The 21,336-nt window shown below is 42.4% G+C and overlaps 3 protein-coding genes across 3 annotated transcripts; 1 reads left to right on the plus strand and 2 right to left on the minus strand.

The window, feature by feature from the left end:
* Positions 1-428: 428 nt before the first annotated feature.
* On the plus strand, positions 429-10,207 carry slc16a12b (solute carrier family 16 member 12b; the record flags this gene model as incomplete). The annotated part of the gene is made up of 7 exons (XM_080542411.1): positions 429-565; positions 2,588-2,862; positions 4,939-5,042; positions 6,545-6,688; positions 6,988-7,630; positions 8,385-8,644; positions 9,939-10,207. Exons 2-7 carry the CDS (start codon positions 2,735-2,737, stop codon positions 10,205-10,207), a joined length of 1,548 nt encoding a protein of 515 aa, XP_080398537.1. The 5' UTR covers positions 429-565; positions 2,588-2,734.
* Positions 10,208-11,861: 1,654 nt separating this feature from the next.
* Positions 11,862-13,511, minus strand: LOC308167933 (interferon-induced protein with tetratricopeptide repeats 5-like; the record flags this gene model as incomplete). Its single annotated transcript, XM_080542412.1, has 1 exon — positions 11,862-13,511. The coding sequence occupies one exon, from the start codon at positions 13,509-13,511 to the stop codon at positions 11,862-11,864; it is 1,650 nt and encodes a 549-aa protein (XP_080398538.1).
* Positions 13,512-19,448: 5,937 nt separating this feature from the next.
* Positions 19,449-20,843, minus strand: ifit9 (interferon-induced protein with tetratricopeptide repeats 9; the record flags this gene model as incomplete). The annotated part of the gene is made up of 1 exon (XM_080542413.1): positions 19,449-20,843. One exon carries the CDS (start codon positions 20,841-20,843, stop codon positions 19,449-19,451), a length of 1,395 nt encoding a protein of 464 aa, XP_080398539.1.
* Between the last annotated feature and the right edge of the window lie 493 nt (positions 20,844-21,336).

Genomic DNA, 21,336 nt, shown 5'->3' on the forward strand with positions numbered 1-21,336 from the left:
GTTAATGGTTTCATTCTAGTGTGTGTGGTGTGTGTGTGTGTGTGTGTGTGTGTGTGTGTGTGTGTGTGTGTGTGTGTGTGTGTGTGTGTGTGTGTGTGTGTGTGTGTGTGTGTGTGTGTGTGTGTGTGTGTGTGTGTGTGTGTGTGTGCGCGCGCGCGTGTGTGTGTGTGTGTGTGTGTGTGTGTGTGTGTGTGTGTGTGTGTGTGTGTATGTGTGTGTGTGTATGTGTTTGGTTCAGACCTGTATAATTGCATAATTTATTTTCACGTGTCAGAGAGAGAAGAGAGAGAAATATGGGGGGGAGGGAGGCGGCAGCCAGGGGTCGTTTGTAAGTTCCATCGAATCAACCATTCACGTACCGATCTTCCAAGCAGCGTGAGCCATCTCTATTATGATGTGAGAAGTAGGCTAATGTTGGATCAAATGTTGTATATTGGGAAATAGAGATCATTCTGTGTCACTTAACACTAACAGATACTGCAGAAGTGTTTTGAGTGATCGCGCTGCAAACCGACTTGGCTGAGCTATGCACGTGAACAACAGCTGTCTGTGTGAGTCTGATAAGGTAAGATTCTCCAGTTTAGTAAATCGATAAAAGTGTTTAACGTATGTTTGGTAATATCCATGATCATTTTTACTCAGTTCATTCATTTCCATAGAAAAATAACTTATGCCTTTATGCCCCTATGTTTGAACGATGCTGAGAAAGTTGGTTTAACCCTAACCCTAAAGCTGGAGCCCTCAAGCCTACTAACACATTATCGGTGACTTATTCTCACGTTGTATTTGGTGAATGTTTGCATGCTACACTTAAAAATAGCCGAAGAGAAAAACAAGCTCAGCAGGGAAACCTTGGCCCCAGTGTACACATGTTCACCGCTGCACGTTTTTGAGCTTATATGCCCCCCAAAAAGTGCAAAAGTGCAGTTAACAAATCCCACACTTTCATCACGTTTTCAAATGTACCTGATATTTAACATTTGCAAGTAAAGTCATGAATGGTTTAAAGTCAATGATGCTCAACATTTGATGTTGTTCATTCAGACTATTATGAATGGTCAGACCACAGCTCCAGCCGCGTGACCGAGCATGCTATCGGCATTGATGGATCAATTGAGAAAAGATTAGTGAATCCAATGCGCATGGTCCTATTATCCGCAGACACAATGTTATGAATGAATGAATGAATGAATGTGCCGCAAAAAGTGCAAAAATAATACTCAGACAAAAACTTCCTAGATCCTAGTTAACTAAAGTTTTATTAAATACACGCCAAACAAGCATGCCTTGAAATTAGTTGTGCATTTAATAAAGCTGCTGAATATTTGACCTCTCAAAACTACTAGGATGTAATTATAATCTGGACCCCATGAACTCCATGAAGGATATTTCCCTTAGTCTTCCCTGCTGTGGAACAATTTAGCCCTGGACTTGTTGCACTAGGCATGTGGTTGCCATGGGTTGAGCAGCTGGAGCAATGAAACTATGCTATTTCCCTCTTTTTCCCTCTTTGGAGACTCAGACAGGTTTGAAAGGTTTTTACTGTCCAGTACGCATATCAATGGGAAAGAGTTCTTGCATGATAGGGAGAGCATATCATATTGTCATTACCATTTTATAATGCAAATGGAGTTTGTCTGTTTTTGCTATATAACACATGTGAAATAGAGACTGTTCCTATTCTTGCTGGTGTGATGATAAAAACTGTCCAACTGATAAAAACTGCCCAACAGCAATCATGAAATGTAACAACATGTTAATACTGGAGCCAACTGTGTGACTGCACACATAGCAACTTCAAGAAAAGTTTGACTAAGATGATAAGTAGTTTGATATTACTTAGTGACTGGTATTCTGTATACACTGGTTATTCATCAATCAAAAACATGATTCCAGTTTGTTGCCCGAATGCTTGAGCAAATTTCAGGAAAACTAGTTTCAAACTAGTGGAAGCCACAGTGAGTCAAGTGGCCATCAGGGGAACTAAACTTTGTAGAGATATTTTCCATAGAAAGTGTTTCAGGGGCGGCACATACCACAGCTTTTCAACAGGGTCGGTGAGGTCAAGCCAGCAGACGGCAGGGTCTGAAGTTAATACTGTACCTCCAGCGTTAGCCACTGACACCCTGCCAGCAAACACCTCTCATGGAGTCTTGCGTCATAAAAAAAACCCTGTTCCCTCATTCAACTAGGAGGTGTGAAGGAATGCAAATTATCAGGGCCCGGTCTGATTGATTGTCAGATTTGACCCTGTTTAATAATCGCTGAGCTGGACACCTTTCTGGCTCAATAGAGGATGTCCGAGGTGTTTTTTGTATTTGGTTAATGCATCACAATCAATGCCGGTTAATGATTTTTGACCGCCTTGTGACTTCCCAAATTCCCCATCCTTTGTCCTTTGTCCTTTTTCCTAGTTTGTTCACTCCCCTAAACAGACTTAAAGCATATGATTGGTGTAGGCATGGGCTGTTGGGGCTAATACTATGCTTTTAAATCTGTTTGAAGTGCATAAAGAATTGGGACACAGAGTTCTCCATGGACAGTCTTAACTGGAGTGTTTTGTGTGTCTTGTGTCTAACACCAGTAGAACTGACCAGTCTCGTCAACGCCGAGGTCTGTCATCTCATGCTGGGTGTGACCGTGAAAGGCTGTCTGTGAGGTGTGTCTGCCTGGGGCTGTCAGCTGAGGAGGGACCAGAGGAAACCGGAAGGGGAGCCAGAGAAAGAGAGTGGTCATGGTGCACGCAGCAGCTATGGCCCACGGGAAGAAGAGACCCGCGGTCCCCCCTCCGGATGGAGGCTGGGGGTGGATGATCGTGGCCGGCTGCTTCGTGGTCACTGTCTGTACACGTGCTGTAACCAGGTAAGGCTGGCGCTGGGAGGGGAACTTCCAATGATGTTCCTCTTCAGTATTAGTTTATTATATACAGTACATCATGCATAGCTCAATGCACTATGAGGTACATCATAGGAAGTAATTATTGATTATGATTTAAAATAAAACTCAAAGCCTGACTCAATCAAACAGTAACATCTATTGTTTTATTTAGTGTTCCAATGAGTTTATGTGTGAAGATAGAAATTACTTGCGAAGTGTTCATATTGATGATATCAAAACTTTCTCATCTCAACAAGACAATTTTGTAGCTGTATCTCTACATGCTTCCAGATATTCCTTTCAAGTCAACACATTATGTGTTATGAAAATATAATATAGGTCAAAGCCAAGATCTATGTATAGTTTGTCTTGGACTGAGTGTCACTTACAACAGGAGTCAGAAGTTGGGGGGTAGAGGTAGCCAAGCTTGTGTTTCTGTCATCACACTCTCCAGTTCCAGTTACAGGGACTGGCGAGACTAGTAAACAGCATACAGGCCATCAACATACTGTAGGCGTGCGGCCAAGCTCCCAACATTCTATTCATAATGACTGGCTTGTAATTAATCTTGTTCTTTTTTTTGGCAAGATGTTCGCTAAAATGCCATAGTCATATCCAGTTTCACAACTCTTTTGTTTAAATGAGGTAATTGTCTTTAATGATCAGGCTAGTCTACAAGTCCAGTCAGGTGAGTGATTGTCTTCTTTAGGGAAAAGGATTAGAGAGGAGAGCTCGTTGTAAATTCCACCTCCACCAGCCTCCCCTGCACTACACCCTGTTCCAAGTGTTGTATTTCTGTCAGACAATCCTTTTGTATAGAATTTGAAAACAATAAAATAAGATTGTTTGTCGTAAACTGATATCGTCCATCCAGATAAATCCTAACCTCTCTTGCGTAATGTGGTTCTGACAGAGATAGTCAAAAGTAATAACAAATTAGTGTAGAGAATGGGATGAGGAAATCCCAACAAGAGGCTGAGGGCATTAGAGAGCAGCCTTAAAGTAATTATGTTAATAATGATGGCTTTTAACTATAGATCTCTAAAACAACGGTGATCCTAAGGTTCATAAAGGTCTAGAGAGTTGACTGAAGCCCCTAAACGTCAGTGCCTTCATGAGCAGCAGTGTGTGTATGTGGGTGTATGTATGTGTGTGTGTGTGTGTGTATGTGTGTGTGTGTGTGTGTGTGTGTGTGTGTGTGTGTGTGGGTGTGTGTATGTGGGTGTATGTGTGTGTGTGTGTGTGTGTGTGTGTGTGTGTGTGTGTGTGTGTGTGTGTGTGTGTGTGTGTGTGTGTGTGTGTATGTGGGTGTATGTGTGTGTGTGTGTGCGTGTGTGTGTGTGTGTGTGTGCTTGTGCTTGTGTGTGTTCTCTGTCCAGCCCTGGAGCACTTGAGGATCATGTGGCCCTCACATTCACACTGAGTGATCTGGCCCTTATCGCCTGCCTGGTGCTAGTCCTGTGTTTGTACAGGTGCAGCCTCAGTCTGGGCCTCGGAGGAGCTTGAGGCTCATTGCCCCCCAACCAGCCGTTTCCTTCCTCAGCCCAGGCTTTTAACACCTCCCCTCCACCACGTTTGCACAATACACCACGGTTGCATCACTCACTCAGGCCACTCAGTATCTCAATATCTAGCTGGGGACGAGCCATTACATAATTAGAGAGACCACACTGGGATCTGAAGAAAGCGTGTTATATATATCTGTGTCACGGTGTAACCTGTGTCGGATGAGAATTCAATGCTCCGCCACAGATATCAAATACAAATCAAAACGTGTATGTATCTTATGCGCAGGATACAGGGTGTAAACGGTGCATTGAAATGCTTACTTACGAGCTTCCTCTCAACAGATGGCATGAAAGATATCAAGGGAGTACAAATAAAAACAATCCACAATAATACACCTGTTGTTCAATCTTGATGTGGTGTGAGATGTGTATTAGGAAAATAAGATATGTGTATTCTCTGCCAGAAATACATCACAAGACAGTTCCTAGGCCATTGTATTTTAAACTAGAAATTATTCTCACTCTTACTCTTCATCTTTTGTTATTGTTCCAGGTGCATCTCTATATTCTTTGTGGAGTTTCAGATGCACTTCGGAGGGGATTATTCAGGAACAGCCTGGATCCACAGCTTGGTGGACTGCACCACGATGCTGTGTGGTAAGTGTGATAATGGCCCTCACTCACATCTCCACATGATCTGACTTTAACATGGCATGCACTTGCAATTGTTTGTCAACGCCCTGGGTAGTCAGTAAAATGGATGTGGTTCATAGGACATAGAAAGATATATACTTCACTTTGATTATATGAGACAGCTAGGCTCAATATTTGACCTGTTTTGACCATCAAATGTCTTCAAATATGACAAGTGATGCTCAGGTCAGTACTAATCACTGAGGAGCAAACATCTCCTTGTGGCCCAGCCAAGCCATAGCTCAGCAGTTGGAGCCGTGCCCTTAGCTGAGTCAGATGAGCTGCTCCTCTCTGCTCTCTCAGCCTTAGACAGGGGGGTTATTGGCTCTGTTTGATGCTCATATGGGAAAGTAGTGTTGCTTTAGTCTGTGGATCAAACTCAGACCCACAAGGCCATCGTTTCCTGTGATCTCCCTGATGATGACATCATGGATTGGGACTGTTTTGGCTGACTGAACTTGCTCTAACCCTCCCTGACATGTGGGTTTGTGGAGGAGATCTTAGTTATTGTTGATATTCCACTTTAAAGGGGGCAATCTTTGATTGGTACATACATTGTTGGACTTTTATTAAATTAACTTAAATTATACATAGCACTTAACTCCAGAAAAATATTACTTATTGATGGTTAAAACTATATTTCTATGATCTCGTGGTAGGTCAGTCATTGCATCCATAGCTCCATCTATGAGTTTTAGTGTGGATTTCTAAATTATTTCCAACTCACACTACTGGTTTCTGTGGATCAGTTGAACATGTTGATCCTTCAAATCCCCTTTCTAATAGTATGCATTTGTATTATTGACACATACACACACACACACACACACACACAGGTGATTTTTTTCAGAATAACGTACTGAAGACCACATAATCTGACTGAACTAGTACAAATTAGAATGGATTCATTTCACAGCCCTTGGTCGCTGCTTTCCCTCCAGTCCTCCGGAGAACAAAGTCAGCAACACACAGAGAACATCTTGAAGGACGTAAACAGTGTCACCACACGATGACCCGACACACACACACACACACACACACACACACACACACACACACACACACACACACACACAGTGTCACCACACGATGACCCCACACTGAGTTTGCTTGTTTTGCTCCCTCTCAGTGAAATTGGACACTATGGTAGAACCAGTTTGGTTCTTATAAATAGAGCCTTAGGCTGATTCATGCCTGGCTTTCTCAAGGCAGACTTAAGTAATGTTCAGGCTTCTAGCCAAGGCAGATCAGGTCAGGCCAGAGGAGCGCTGTGTTAACATACAGAAGGTTAAATGTCATTTGTTGTTATTTATTATTGTTGTTGTTGTTGTTGTTGTTGTTCAATATAGGTAAAAAGAAATGTGTGTGCATGTCTCTTGACAGCCACCTGCTAGGATACTGACATACTACTGAAGGGCCTAGCCATCCCATAATAACATAAACCTATATTGTGTTGTCATTGGCAGCTCCTCTGGGCAGCTTCATAGGCAACCGTCTGTCGTGCCGCGTCGCTGTGATCCTGGGAGGCTTCCTGTCCTCCACGGGCCTGGTCCTCAGCTCCTTCGCCACCAGTCTGGAATACTTGTACCTCACCCTGGGTGTCTTCACAGGTGGGGGTCCTTCACCTGCACAGGCAACGAACAGGGCACCTATATCAGTAGCAGCCTTGTGGTTGATTTCATTTGAATGTCAATTCGGGGAGTGAACTGAAAGTCTAATTCAAGTGTTGGGGGAATGCTACTCTGAAAATGAAAGACCGCTTTCACTTTTCCCTTTTCATAATAACCCTTTTTTCCTTTTACTAGTACAACAACTCAAAGAAAGTGGGTACAATATACAGTAAATGTAAGGACCAATGTACAGTATTACAACAGTATTATAACAACAACAACTTTTACTACCTTTGCAGGAGTTGGATTTGCCCTCTGCTACACCCCAGCCATAGCCATGGTGGGCTCCTACTTCTGTGAGAGGAAAGCCCTGGCATACGGCATCGCCATGTCAGGCAGTGGCATCGGGACGTTCATCCTTGCCCCTGTGGTGCAGATTCTGATAGAGCAATACTCATGGCGTGGCGCCCTCCTCATCCTGGGCGGATTTGTTTCCAACCTGTGTGTCTGCGGGGCCTTGCTACGGCCCATAACGCTAAAAGAAGACAAAGAGGCTCATGGTCCAGTCCCATTGGACACTGAATGTGGATACAGAGTTAAAGCTGCTCTGGCGAGCACGTTGGAGGATCCACCTCCAACGAACAACAACAACATCAACAACCCCAACAACAACCCCAACAACAACAACAACAACAATAAACGTCACTGCTGTTTCTCCTTCCAGTCCATGCATGAGTACAACTTCCTGTTGATGCCAGACTTCCTTATGCTGGCGGTTTCCTACCTGTTCCTGGCCAGCGGCTGCAGCCTGCCCTTTGTCTACCTGGTGCCCTACGCACTGGACGTGGGCTTGAGCCATCACCAGGCCGCCTTCCTCATGTCCATCCTGGGGGTCATCGACATTGTGGGCAACATCACCTTCGGCTGGCTCACTGATAGGAGGTACTGTACACCTGGCTTTGCTGTTAGTGTAGTGCGTGTACCGGATGGCTGTGATCAGCATTATGCAGCCAACCAATGCCTAGGTTTTGATTGTGGTTATGACACTGCTTAATGAGTATGTTGGGGTTGTTTGACATGATATTGAATCCAGCCCCGGACGAGACCTGTTACATTATAATGGCGTGAAGGTATCAAATCTTAACCTTATTTTTACTCAATTCCAACATTCTTGCTGTCTAGTCCCCTTTCTTACATTATGTATTGCTTGGAATTTGTTTGAAGAACAGAGTTCTTCAACAGTTTAGATCCAGCCTTGTCTAATCCAATTATTATTATTTTTTCATCAGTGTATCACCTTTGAGTGAACTATATCACCCTGTTTGAACCCTTAAGAAATGCTCTGTTACCCAGCAGTATCTTTGAGAAGGTTTAAAAACACTTGGTTTAAGGTTTAAAAACCCTGATAGGTCATTGACAGTTGAATGGCTGATATGACTAACCTAGTGACTAATGACTAACCTGGAGTCAAGGGATAAGTGATAGGATTGCGTAGTTTGCTTAGAAAGCAGATAGTCAACTTAAAGTGTATTGGTCATAAATGTAGTAAATTGTACAATGAAATGATGGACTTTGCAAGTCCTCTCAACATTGCAGTTGTATCACAGAAGTAAATATAATAATATAATAACATAGTCAACATGAAAACAATGTGTTGGACTGACTGGACCCCCCCCCCCCCCATTTCCTGCATCAGGTGCTTGAAGAAGTATCGTCACGTCTGCTACATGGTGGCAGTGGGGTTGGAGGGTCTATGCTGCCTCTTCATCCCCCTCCTCAGGACGTTTGCCCTCTTGGTGCCCTTCTCCGTACTTTACGGGTACTTTGATGGTGCCTATGTGGCGCTCATACCCGTGGTGACGTCAGATGTTGTGGGGACGGCGAACCTGTCCTCCGCTCTGGGGATCGTTTACTTCCTGCATGCCATTCCGTACCTGGTCAGCCCACCAATAGGAGGTGAGTTGCGCTGAATTCTTTTTAAGTTATTTTTTCTGAGTGGGGCAGTCCCACTCATATTTTTCATTTTTATTGACAGTTATAGTGAAGATTTAGACAGGAAGGATGGGTGAAAGAGAGAGGAGGGATGACATGCAGGATATGTCCCCGGCCGGAATCGAACCGGGGACCCTGCGGTTACATGGTCAGCGCTTAACCCGCTACGCCACCTAAGCGCCCCGAGTTGCGCTGAATTATGACTGGTTTCCACATTCCTGAGGTCTGCACTTGTTCACCCTCCAAGAATGCTGTTTTTCGGTCATAATCAGTGGAGGCTGGTGGAGGTAGGAATAGAAAGACAGGCTCGTTGTAAGGCGTGGAATGGAATGTGGAATGGTGTTTGATACCAACCTGATATGAGCCTGTCCTCTGATGTCTACCTCCACCAGCCTCCACTGGAAACATCTGATGGTTCATCTATGTTGAATTATTAAAGAAATGTAAGACGTGGATAGAAAACCATGGATTATTCATGGGTAAATTAATGACAAATGGTGCACATGTTAACCATATTTTATTTTTATTTTTATTTTTTCCAGATTTTTATCCCTTTTTCACCCAATTTGGTATCCAATTGAACCCAACCTATTATCCAATTATCCCCTGCCTATTGCGTAGGATCCGCCGCACGACCCCGTGGCCGGCAGCCCCAGAGGAGATCGCCAGGCAGACTAGCTGACTGGCTCCTCGAGCCCGACACCGTTACTCCAGCACCAGACGGGGGCGGTGTTGCGCGACGGATCCTTGTCCGGAAATAGTCCTATACCCCCCTTTGGGAGCGGCCGCTCAATATGCCGCTCCCTGTGTGCCCCGGCCATATCCGGGTCTGGCGAGACCGGGATTCGATCCCAGTCCCCGGTGGGCAGCTTGCACTAGAGGCTAATGCTTAGACCGCTGCGCCACCGCGGGGGTTAAATGTTAACCATACTTAATAGCAGGCTGTTGCCAGGAATCCACACTGAATCTACACTACGTTTAACTATTCTGTTACTGAACAATAAGAGAAACAGAGCGTGGATTCAGTGCAGATTCCATGGCAAGAAATTATATCTCAGGTGATCTACCATGGCTGGAAAGTATCATAACTAAAACAACATACAGCTTTAGAGAAGCCTGGCCCTAACCATCTATATATTAAAACAAGTCAAGTGGACAAACAAAACATGTCTTAAATCACTGTGCTGGTTTTATTTCACGAGAGATAATACACATTTGAAAGTCCAATTGTGGCATTAACATTCGTCCTCTTCCACAGGCTGGCTGGTGGACACGACAGGCACCTACACGGCCACCTTCTTCCTTAGCGGCTTCGCCCTCATCTCTAGCTCTCTGGTCCTTTGCACCGTGACAGGGATTCGCCGGTGCCGCCGGACATGGAAAGGACACAGCAATGCTGCGGCCAGAGACCCCAAACAGGAGCCCTGGACAGGCAGCCAATCAGAGCCCTGGACAGGCAGCCAATCAGACTACAGAATAGACTCCAATAAAGAGGCCACGCCTCCAGTCACTACAGTCGCTTCTTAGCGTTGGCTGCTATTGCGTTGTTTAATCTTTGTAATACCAAAGCGTGTGACTGTGAGAAAAGAACATCTCTGATTGTAGATCAGATTATTGTACTCAGAATCTAATGTTATGGATCTCTTCAGGATTGGGAACCACTTTATTTAGAAAGTGCCTTTACACTGGCTGTGAACCAGGCTGTGAGTAATTCTGCCTGCAGCAGCTTCAGCCAAAGTATTGACTATCTTTGATGCCGTCTGTCTGTCATAAGTGTGACATGTTATTGTTAATTGTCATATGGATTTCTCCTTCAGGGTTGCCATCTGTCAATCAAAATCATGTATTTTACTCTTGAATAGTCAGTGAATAGTACTATTACTATTGAATAGTCTTGAATAGTCCGTGGAGAAACAGACAGGGTTGTAGCACCTGTCTGTAATGGATATTTGTTAATTCCTGAAGATGTAGGTTGTTTTGTATGACTGTTGACAGGAGAGGGCAGTCATGATCCAAAGTAATGTTGCACTCTCAGTTGTGCAACTCTATAATCTGTCAGACAACAAGAACTTACATTTTAATTTCATACAGTGTACCGGTAATTGATTAGTGGCATTCTATACAGAATGTACAATGGGTGATTAGTTCTGCTGGCTATGTGTGCACCCAATGAATAGTTTTGTAAAGATGTAGTTAGTAGGCCTCGATTCTCACTGGCCACTTGACATGTTACTATGTAGATTATTAAACCAGGGTGCAGGGACTATGTTCTTGTTCTATATTAGAACAACCTTTGTTGGAGCTTTCTGAGCTTTTCATCAATGGATTTAAATGAAAGAGGACGTGTTCTTAGCCTGAATGCCAAACTATGTGGTATATTCAAATAGCTAAGAGCTGTATTACGTTCTGAAGTCATTGGTCCTAGGTATGGAGCATGGATCAGTTTTACCCTACACAAAAATGTATCTGAATCATCAGCACTGCAAAAGAAAATGCAAAATGACTCAAAACTGGGATCTAGAGCCAACCTCACCAAGCACCAAAGTCATATGGGCAATAGTTTGGGTGCCAGGTTAAGGTGTTTTGGCATTCTGGGCATACAGGTAAATTGCCACCCATCTCATTCACTGGTTTTAATGTTTCTCAATTGAACTTTCACCTTGCTGCAATATTTTGAAGACTTTTACAAAATATTATACTTTAAGCAATGCGACTAACACTTGGAAGAATTCTGATTTAGATGTTTCCTTGTCATTTTTTCTTTGAATAAAAAATCCATGTTATTTCTTTTCTTGGAATAAAATGCTGTTTTTGTCACTCAGTTAAATGTTTATTATATGTTTGGATTACAGTGTGTTTAAAATGAACAGTGTGACAATACAATTATTGGTAACATTTTATGTTGACATTAAATGTATGTAACAAGAAATAACTGGTATCAACATTGTACTTATATAGTAACTAACTACTATGTCCCTGCCATGTAATTACAGTCACTAGAACAGAACATGTATTTACAATGTGAGCAGTTGTGTCTCATAATTTAGTTTAATTTAACAACTTTAATAACTATAATAGTTTTATTTCATTTCCAAAGGCACGTTATCTTTATTGACATGAGATCATCCACAAGATGCCAAACCAAGATTATGCTAATAGGTTTGGTCAAATATGCAAATATCTAGTTGTCATCGTCATCTATTGGTAGAGGGAATTCATATTTGATGGCCTCTCTGATGGCCTCCTGGATGACCTCCTTGACGGCCTTCTTGGTGGGCTTACTGATGGCCTGCCTGTTAGCCTCCCAGGTGGCCTTCTTGGTGGCGTTCCTGGTGGCCTCCCAGTTGGCCTCCCAGGGTTCCGCCCATGTGTGCTCCCAGGTGGCCTTCTTGGTGGCCTTACCGATGGCCTTCCTGATGGCCTTCTTGGTGGCCTTTGTGTTGGGCGTATTGGTGGCCTGCCTGGTGACATGCCAGGTGGCATTTGTGGTGGTCTTCCTAGCCTGCCTCTGCTTTATGTCCTCAGCGGAAAGGAACTCCAGAATCTTGTTGCCTTCTCCAGCCTTATTAGTCAGGCGTCTCTCAGCTATTTGCATCAGCCTCTTGCCAGCCTGTAGTTTATCTGCACTGTGGTACAGAATCTGATATGCTGCTTTGAACTGTGTCACGGCATCGTCCTCTACCTTCCTTCTATAAAGCAGGAAGTGGCCGTATGAGTTGAGACAGTGCTGCCTGTCTGAGTCTCGGAGGGACTTTTTCTTTAGCAGAGCATCGAAGATCTTCATCGCTTCTTCCAGCTGACGGTTTTCCCCATAGGCCTCAGCGAGACTCACCTTGGCACGTATGTTGGAGGGCTTTAGTTCCACGGCTTTGGAGAAGTGTTGGATGCATTCGGCTGTCTTCGCCTTAAGTTGGGGCACTGGGGGCCACTCTCCTCTTTTCATCTGGATGAGTAGCTGTCTGTGACACAGGCCGATCTGGTGGTGCAGGAAGGAGGACTTTGGAGACTGCTCTACCGCCTTGGCCAGAATCTCCAAGGACTCATTGATGGAGCCCTCCATCCTGAAATACTTGGCCATGTAGCGGGTGACGTGAGGGACATCAAGAGCTAATTTGAAAGCCTTTTTGATGAGTTTCTTGGACTCATCTTTCCTTTCTTGTTGAAGCTTTATGGCAAGGAGAACCATAACCTCTGCATTATTTGGCTCTAAGGACAGGGCCTTCCTAAGCTGAGTGAGGACTTCCTCTACTTTCACTGTCTTATCTCCCACCCTCCCCTCCAGCCTGTCCAGGACCACAGCATAGCCTACATTGAAGGATGCACAATTTGGCTCTCTATCCAGAGCTTTCTGAAAGCTCACTTTTGCCCTCACATAAAATGTGCCCCCAAACCTAAGAAAGGTCCAAGCCTTCTCACCAAGTACAGCAGGTAAGCTGTAGGACTTCAGAGTACCCTTACATATTTCTGTCACTTTGCCAAGGTAGGCATTCACATCAACCATGTTCCCTGAGTGATAGTGAACCCATGCAAAGTTACCATAGGTTACAAGCAACTCTGTATGATCTGGCCTCTTCTTCGTGGCACACTTAGCCTTGTGTAGATAGTCAAGAGAACCTTTGTTGTTTCCCTCCAGGTGGGTCACAAACGCTAGTAAGTTGTAGTAAGTGGTATGGTATTCAGTACCTATTCGATCCAGGAGTTTCTCAGGGATAGTGTCCAGGTATTTAATATTATCCTTATCTATACCCCATGTAAAATGACACTCAAGTGCTTTCAGCTTGGTTATCATATCTGTTTTGACAGAGGCACTGTGGAATAAAGAAAAGATCATCAGGCCTAAGTTCATTTCATCATCATCATTGTGAATCCTATTTATTTTAGATTGCTCTGTATTTTCTCTGACCTAGAAAATATTTTAAAAGCAAAACAAATTTGGTAAAAAAAAGAATCATCATTAGCTCTGAATCAAGTCGAGAAGGCAACTACCATACTTCACCATTTCGTACCATATCTGACAAGGGAGATAAGGTGGAATGTAAACTTGTTTTGGTTGGTTCAATGATAAGCCTTTTTCGTTTGCTGTGGCGCTGTTCTGGGTGTTGAAAGTTGCAGTCACTTAGGTGTGCTAAACGCTGAAATAATTGGTGCCCCTCCCAGGTGAAGGTAACTCAGCATTAAGGGTTGGATTGGGGGTAAGACCCAAGCCGCCTCACGCTACGGAAACAGGAGATAGGCTCCTGCCCTATAGGCCATTAGGCTCGAGAACCATCGGTTCTCAAGGCTACTTATGTTTTGATTGATTGATTGAAAACTTTATTAGAAGGTTTGCAGAAGTAGGTACATGAAAGTACATATTACATACAAGGTCAACTAACAGGATAAAAACCCAAGAAAGCCACTGGCTTATTTCAATTGGGGTCCTTGATTCTCAATTCATCATGTAAGACAGACAAAAAAAACTAGTACTATCTACAAGATAATACAGACAAATAACTATTACTATCTACAAGATAAACATACATCCATCATGGGAAGAACAATACAACAAAACATAAGGTATGTACAGCGGGTAGGACAGGTGGGGACATACACCACAGGTGGGGGACAAAACACAAAGTATGTACAGTGGGTAGTTCGGGTCTTTTAATCAGATTTTTGATTTAGAGGGTCCAGTTACGGATTGCAGCCTCCTGTAAAAAAAATTTGAGAGTGGTTTTGAAGGTGGGCAGTGTTTTGCACTCCTTTAAGATTATAGGAAGGGCACAATGTGGTCTTGACTACCTGTCCTACCTTGCTCTCTCTCTCTCTGGTGTGCCGACACCATCCTCTTTCTCCTTCTCTCCCTCTCTATCCTCCTCTCTCCCTCTTTTGCTGTCAACCAAAAGGCAAATATAACAACCAGAGTATTTATTATCTAATAAGAGGACTCCAGAACACTCAGGAATTATATTTGCTAACGTTTCAACTTGCTTACTTTCATCTGCAGACATCTCACCTTGAAAAAACTCTTGCGTCGCGCTAAAAAGAAAAGAAAATTCTCCAGAGCGAAGTGTGGAGATAGGTCTGACAATGAGAGACTACTGGCGGACTAACGTTACCAACGAGCCTATGGGCTTGCCACTGTAGCCGGGTTGGGTGCGTTTAGAAAACGTGGATATTTTAGCCTGCTTGTCAGATGTTTGGGGTCTAAGTCCGTCCATAAACTATATTGTTGGCCTTTATTTGACTTTTATTGCACTTACAACAGAGACGAATGGCTTGTTTGAGATTAGCTAGGTCAGAGCGTGTGTGTATGGAGGGAGTTGAGCCCCGCCCTTCTTGAAACGAGGAGACAGGTGACAAGCGGGCGAGCGTGGCAGCAAAACGCAGAGATGACAAACAGATTAAATAATAATAATAATAATAATAACTTTTATTTGTATAGCACTTTTCCTGCAAACGTTGCAACTCAAAAATGAAACGGGTGCAGATAAAGTAGGCAAATGACACAGAATAAACACATTTCGACCACATGTAGCCTGGGAGAAAAATATGTACTTTTGTATTTAAAAAGATAACAAATAATAATAATTATTTTTTCTTGGGGGGACGGGGGATCCAGTCGGAGGGGGGGGGGGGGGGGATTGTAGGGGAAACACTGTCTGTAATATATAGTTAATATAGATGTGTCGATTGACCCGTAGAAATGATGTAGGCTTATGCGCAATAGTGTTTTATTATTATTCTATCCCGTTAAAATAAAGTTCTGCTTACCTCATTTTACTATCCAGTTTTTGGTTCAGCGGTCATGACCACCACCAACCCCATTCGGTACCAATTTGCGACTATATCGTATGGCTCCGTGCAGTCATCAGTTTTCGGGTAGAACAAAAACGAAACTTAAGTTGTCGGTTTCTGTTCCTGTTTTCAGATAAACATCATCACCATGTGATGACGTTTATAACATCAATCGAAACACTGCCTTTAAAGTAAGGGCCTGTAGAAATGTAATGCAACCGGTCTTAAATACCTCATGGAGCGGGGTCATCCCTATGTTCCCCGGGTCCTATGTTCCCCGGGTCCTATGTTCCCCGATTTCTTAGAAAAAGAAAAAAAAAGGGTTCTATGTTCCCCGCTTCCGAAAAAGGGTTCTATGTTCCCCGCTTCCGTGAGTTTTTTTTTTTTTTTTTTTTTTTTTTATTATTTAAAAAACAACATACACAACTACATAATCATACTGTTTTTTTTTTTTTTTTTTTTTTTTTAAAACAACATACGCAAATACATAATCATACTGTGGATTACTAATTGATAGACATTTACAGGAAATTGCAGGAACTATTATACATAGGAACAAAATGATTATGTGTACAACATTATTATATGAACAAAATGATTATATGTACAAAACCTTTTGTAGGTAGGACACTATTGGACCTCGGCCCAAATCTAGTACTGAAGCTGACCCCCCATGCTAAACCATTTGGAAGTACAGTATACTAGGACTCCAATTCAGACACACTGGGGGGCTGTCACAAATCTACTAACTCTAATCAGCCTGGTCTCACACGGCAGACGTCAGAATTCGACGTTTATGGACAAACGTCGAATTCTGACGTGAGATTGCATCCAAACGTCGAATTCCGACGTGACATTTGCATCCAAACGTCGAATTCCGACGTGACATTGGGGTAGCTCGTTCTGATAGCGCAGGGGTGCGCCTGTTATGTGCGCCTGTCGGGGCTTCTCTCGGGATTATTCCATTTTGAATTGGAAACCCTATGGTTACCCTAACCTTAACCCTAACCCTAAATGTGGCCTAACTAATTAATGCAAGTGCAATTCAAAATGGAATAATCCCGAGAGAAGCCCCGACAGGCGCACATAACAGGTGCACCCCTGCGCTGGTGTTCTTTTAGGAATATACGATTTTCAATTCCATCTCGAAAATGATCTATCTAGGGAGTTATATAAAATGCTGAGACAATACTATGACATTGATTATTACATAATATATATTATGTATATTGATACATATGATTATGTATTTGTGTATGTTGTTTTTTAAATTTCAGATTTCAGATTCAGATTCATTTATTTATTCAAGGGACAGTGCATATTAATAAAACAAAAATAAATTGTAAATACGCCAGAGTTAGCCCGAAAGCTAGTTTTCATCCGCAGTCCCTATGCCATGATGTTGTATACGGCTCCCTGGAGGAAAAAAGTACATTTAAAAGATAAAATATAGGTAGACCTAGGCACAAAAAAGTAGACAGGACAAGCATTTAGCTTAAGGGCATAACATAGGGGGTTAAAAGAGCATACATTAATCATAGGCGGTTAAAAGGAGGGTACATATAAGCAGAGGGTTAAAAGAGCATACATTAATCATAGGCGGTTAAAGGGAGGGTACATATTCGGTAAGCAGACTAAAAGCAAGCAAGATATACGCACGGTAAGCAGACTAAAAACAAGCACACAGACTGTACAGGTAAGACATGTTAGGCAGTACACAGACAGGCGGTACACATGACATACAGGTATAGGACAGGACATTTCAATGTTGGCAGGTGTGTGTGTTGATCATCCACTGTTTTAGGTGCTTTCTAAATGATTTAAAGGTGCCTAATTCTTTAAGGTGCCCTGGAATCAGGTTCCATTCACGTGCCCCTCTAACTGACCAGGCAGGTTGTGGGATTTGCTTGTGACCAGCTTGTTATGCAGTAGTTGATGTGTGTGAAGATCATGGCGTGGACATACATGGTAGCTGCCTCTGTTGACATGTAGTCCCTTAAAAAGCGGAAGTTGGACAGATTGAACTTGACAATTTTACAGACCTTTTTGATATGTGCCTTAAAAGTGAGGTTGGAATCTAACAGCACCCCAAGATATTTGAACTCGTTCACAACTTGTAGTTGTTCCCCTGAGATAATGACATATGCTTCTTCAGCAGAACGGTTTGTTTTGGTAAAAAAACATGCTGACCGTCTTGGAAACATTAAGTTGGAGACGACAGTGGTTCAACCATGTAGTCACCTGAGCCATAGATTTGGTAAGTACAGCAGCTACCTCCGTCTTGGTCTGACCATGTACAAAATAGTACAGTGTCGTCAGCATACATTAGTGTATCAACCTCAGGACATTGATATTGATATTGACATTGATACATGATTGACATTGATACATATGATTATGTATTTGTGTATGTTGTTTTCAAAAAAAAAAATATATATATTAAAAAAAAGTATGATTATGTATTTGTGTATGTTGTTTTTTAAATAATGAAAAAAAAAAAAAAAAAAAAAAAACGGGGAACATAGAACCCTTTTTCGGAAGCGGGGAAGCGGGGAACATAGAACCCGGGGAACATAGGACCCGGGGAACATAGGCATGCTCCCCATGGAGCTATGCAAGGATTAACCATCGATGATATCAACAACTTGGTGGCACACTATAGAAGATAACGTTCTAAAAGCAGTAAAGTATTAGATTTGGACTGATTAATCATTCGCTTTAGTTAACTGATTTCCGAAATAATAATAATTGGTTAGGGTTACTGTAGGTCATCTCATTGTTTTGCTCACCCCTGGGCGCCCCTGTTTATTTTATTTGGACATTCTGAATACATGTTATTCTACATGACATTATGCATAGGCTAAATGTTATTCTACATTTATCTGCTGTGCATTGAGTTTGTAGCTTGTTAATGACTGATTATTTATAAAACACAAAGAATATGGTAGACTGGAATTCCTTTGCCAAAGGCACTTGTTAGTTCATCTGTACTGGTGGCGTCCAGCCTTCCCGATGGCCTTCCTGGTGGCCTTCTCAGCCTGTTCTCAGCAGAGAGGAACTCCAGAATCTCTGCCTTGGTTGGCCTTCTGCTTGTTGGATACAAGATACAGTTCTACAAGCAGAGGTAGAAACTCCAGCTGTAATGTATATGACATTATTCATACCAATTAATAATCTAATGCCTTAGTTGACAACTCATTTCAGTTTTTTTTTTTTTTATTGTATTAATTTAGATCACCTTACTGTACATAATATAGTTTTGCTTACCCCTAGACGCTGCTCTGTATCATTTATTTAGACTTTGTGCTGACAGAATTTTACATTTAGGCTATCTGTTGTGCATTGAAAACGTTCGAGTTTGTAGCTTTTTAATGAGTGCTTATTAGTAAAACACAAAGAGTGAGGTCGACTGAATCTCCATGGAAGTGGATGTTTTATTAATGATCCATAACATATACATCTGTTTAATAAGAAAATACAGAAATATTTAATAGAAAGTCATTTACTATTTCATCAAGAACATGCATTATTATTCACTATAGCAATGGTAGTTTTTTGTTGGTTGTTTTATTAATCATTCATTATATAAAAATCTGTTTATTATGCAACAACAGTTGAGGAGTTTATGAAACTATCAAATAAACCAATTAACCTAAAGAACATCAACATGCATTGACCATGTGAGCTGTTGTGTTAAGATACAGTATTTCAATCAATCAATCAATCAAACCTTCTTTATATCACATTTTAAATTAAATAAATACATTTAAATTGAATGTAAATGCACTTCACAAGAGAATATAAAGAAAATAAACCCCCAAATATCACATTGGAAGGAAAACCCTAAGTAAAAGCAAGGCTAAAAAGATGTGTTACATACTGTATAATTTGAGCTTCATGAAATCATTCATTTATGAACATATTATTAATTAGTAGTTCATTATTATGAACAATATTAACAAGTATTTGCAATGTGAGCAGTTGTGTTTCATCATTTGAGTTTCATTCCTTTGCCAAAGGCACTTGTTAGTTCATCTGTATTGACGGCATCCACCTTGGCACTTGTAATGGCCTTCTCAGCCAGCCTCTGCTTTCTGTCCTCAGCAGAGAGGAACTCCAGAATCTCTTTGCCTTTGCTTGCCTTCTGCCTATTGGTGAGGCTCCTCTCTGCTATTTGCCTCAGCTTCATGCCAGCCTGCATCTTATCTGAGCTCTGAATAGGAATCTGATATGCTGCTTTCAACTGTGTCACAGCAACGTCCTCCACCTTCCTTTTATAAAGCAGGAAGAGGCCGTATGAGGTGAGGCAGTGTTGCTTGTCTGAGTCTCTGAGGGACTTGTCCTTTATCAGAGCGGTGAAGATCTTCATCGCTTCTTCCAGCTGACGGTTGTCCCCATAGGCCTCAGCGAGACTCACTTTGGCGTGTGTGTTGGAGGGCTTCAGTTCCACGGCTTTGGAGAAGTGTTGGATGCATTCGGCTGTTTTTGCCTTAAGTTGGGGCACCGGGGGCCACTCTCCTCTTTTCATCTGGATGAGTAGCTGTCTGTGACACAGGCCGATCTGGTGGTGCAGGAAGGAGGACTTTGGAGACTGCTCTACCGCCTTGGCCAGAATCTCCAAGGACTCACTGATGGAGCCCTCATACCTGAAATACTTGCCCACGTAGCGAGTGACATGAGGGACATCAGGAGCCAATGTGAGAGCCTTTTTGACGAGTTCCTTGGACTCATTCTTTTTTTCTTTTTGAAGCTTAAGGGCAAGGAGAACCATAACCTCAGCATTATCTGGATCTAAGGACAGAGCCTTCCTAAGTTGAATGACTGCTTCCTCTGTTTTCACTTTCTTATCCCTCACCATTCCCTCCAGCCTGTAAAGGGCCACAGCATAGCCCACATTGAAGGATGCGCTCTCTGGCTCCGCTTCCAGAGCTTTTTGAAAGCTCTCTTTTGCTCTCTCATAAAATGTGCCCCCAAGCCTAAGACAGCTCCAAGCTTTCTCACCATGTACAGCAGGTAAGCTGCAGGTCTTCGGAATACCCTTATGTATTTTTGTCAGTTTGCCAAGGTAGGCATTCACATCATCCATGTTCCCTGAGTGATAGTGAACCCATGCAAAGTTACCATAGGTCACCAGCAACTCTGTACCATCTTGCCTATCCTTCGGGGCGCTCTCAGCCTTGTGGAGATAGTCAAGAGAACCTTTGTTGTTTCCCTCCAGGTGGGTCACAAACGCTAATAAGTTGTAGTAAGTGGTATGGTATTTGGGAGGGCCACACTTTATTATTCGATCCAGGAGTTTTTCAGGGATGTTGTCCAGGTCTTTAATGTCAGCCTTGTCTATGCTCCATGTGAAATGACACTGAAGTGCTTTCAGCTTGGCTTCCATATCTTCCATATCTATTTGGTAGAGGCACTGTGGAATAAATAACAATACTATCATTATGCTTAACATTCGTCAATGTTATTGATTTATGTTTTATCATCATGGAATCTGTTAAATGTGAATCATATTCATTATATATTGCCCTGTATTTGCTCTGGCCTAGAAAATATTTAAAAAGCAATACAAATTTGGTACAAAAATAAATAAAATAATCATCATTAGCTCTCAATCAGGACGAGAAGGCTACTTTATCATACATTTTTTTGTGGCATATCCGAGAAGGTGAAATGCAAACTTTTACATAACTGGCTGAAGGTTTGAGGTTGTTCAATGATTAGTCTTATCATATGGGAGGGCGTAGGTTGATCACGTGAAGTGTACGTGTCGTGTAGCAACTCAGCCTCACCACTCTTCAGTAGATTGCTTCAGTTGACTGCTTCAGGAGACTTGATGAGCACAAAAGTGATGTCATACTCGTTGTGAGAGTACACTAACA

This window comes from Nansenia antarctica (genome assembly GCF_963989245.1).
Source record: "Nansenia antarctica genome assembly, chromosome: 11".
NCBI classification, from domain to species: Eukaryota; Metazoa; Chordata; class Actinopteri; order Argentiniformes; family Microstomatidae; genus Nansenia; species Nansenia antarctica.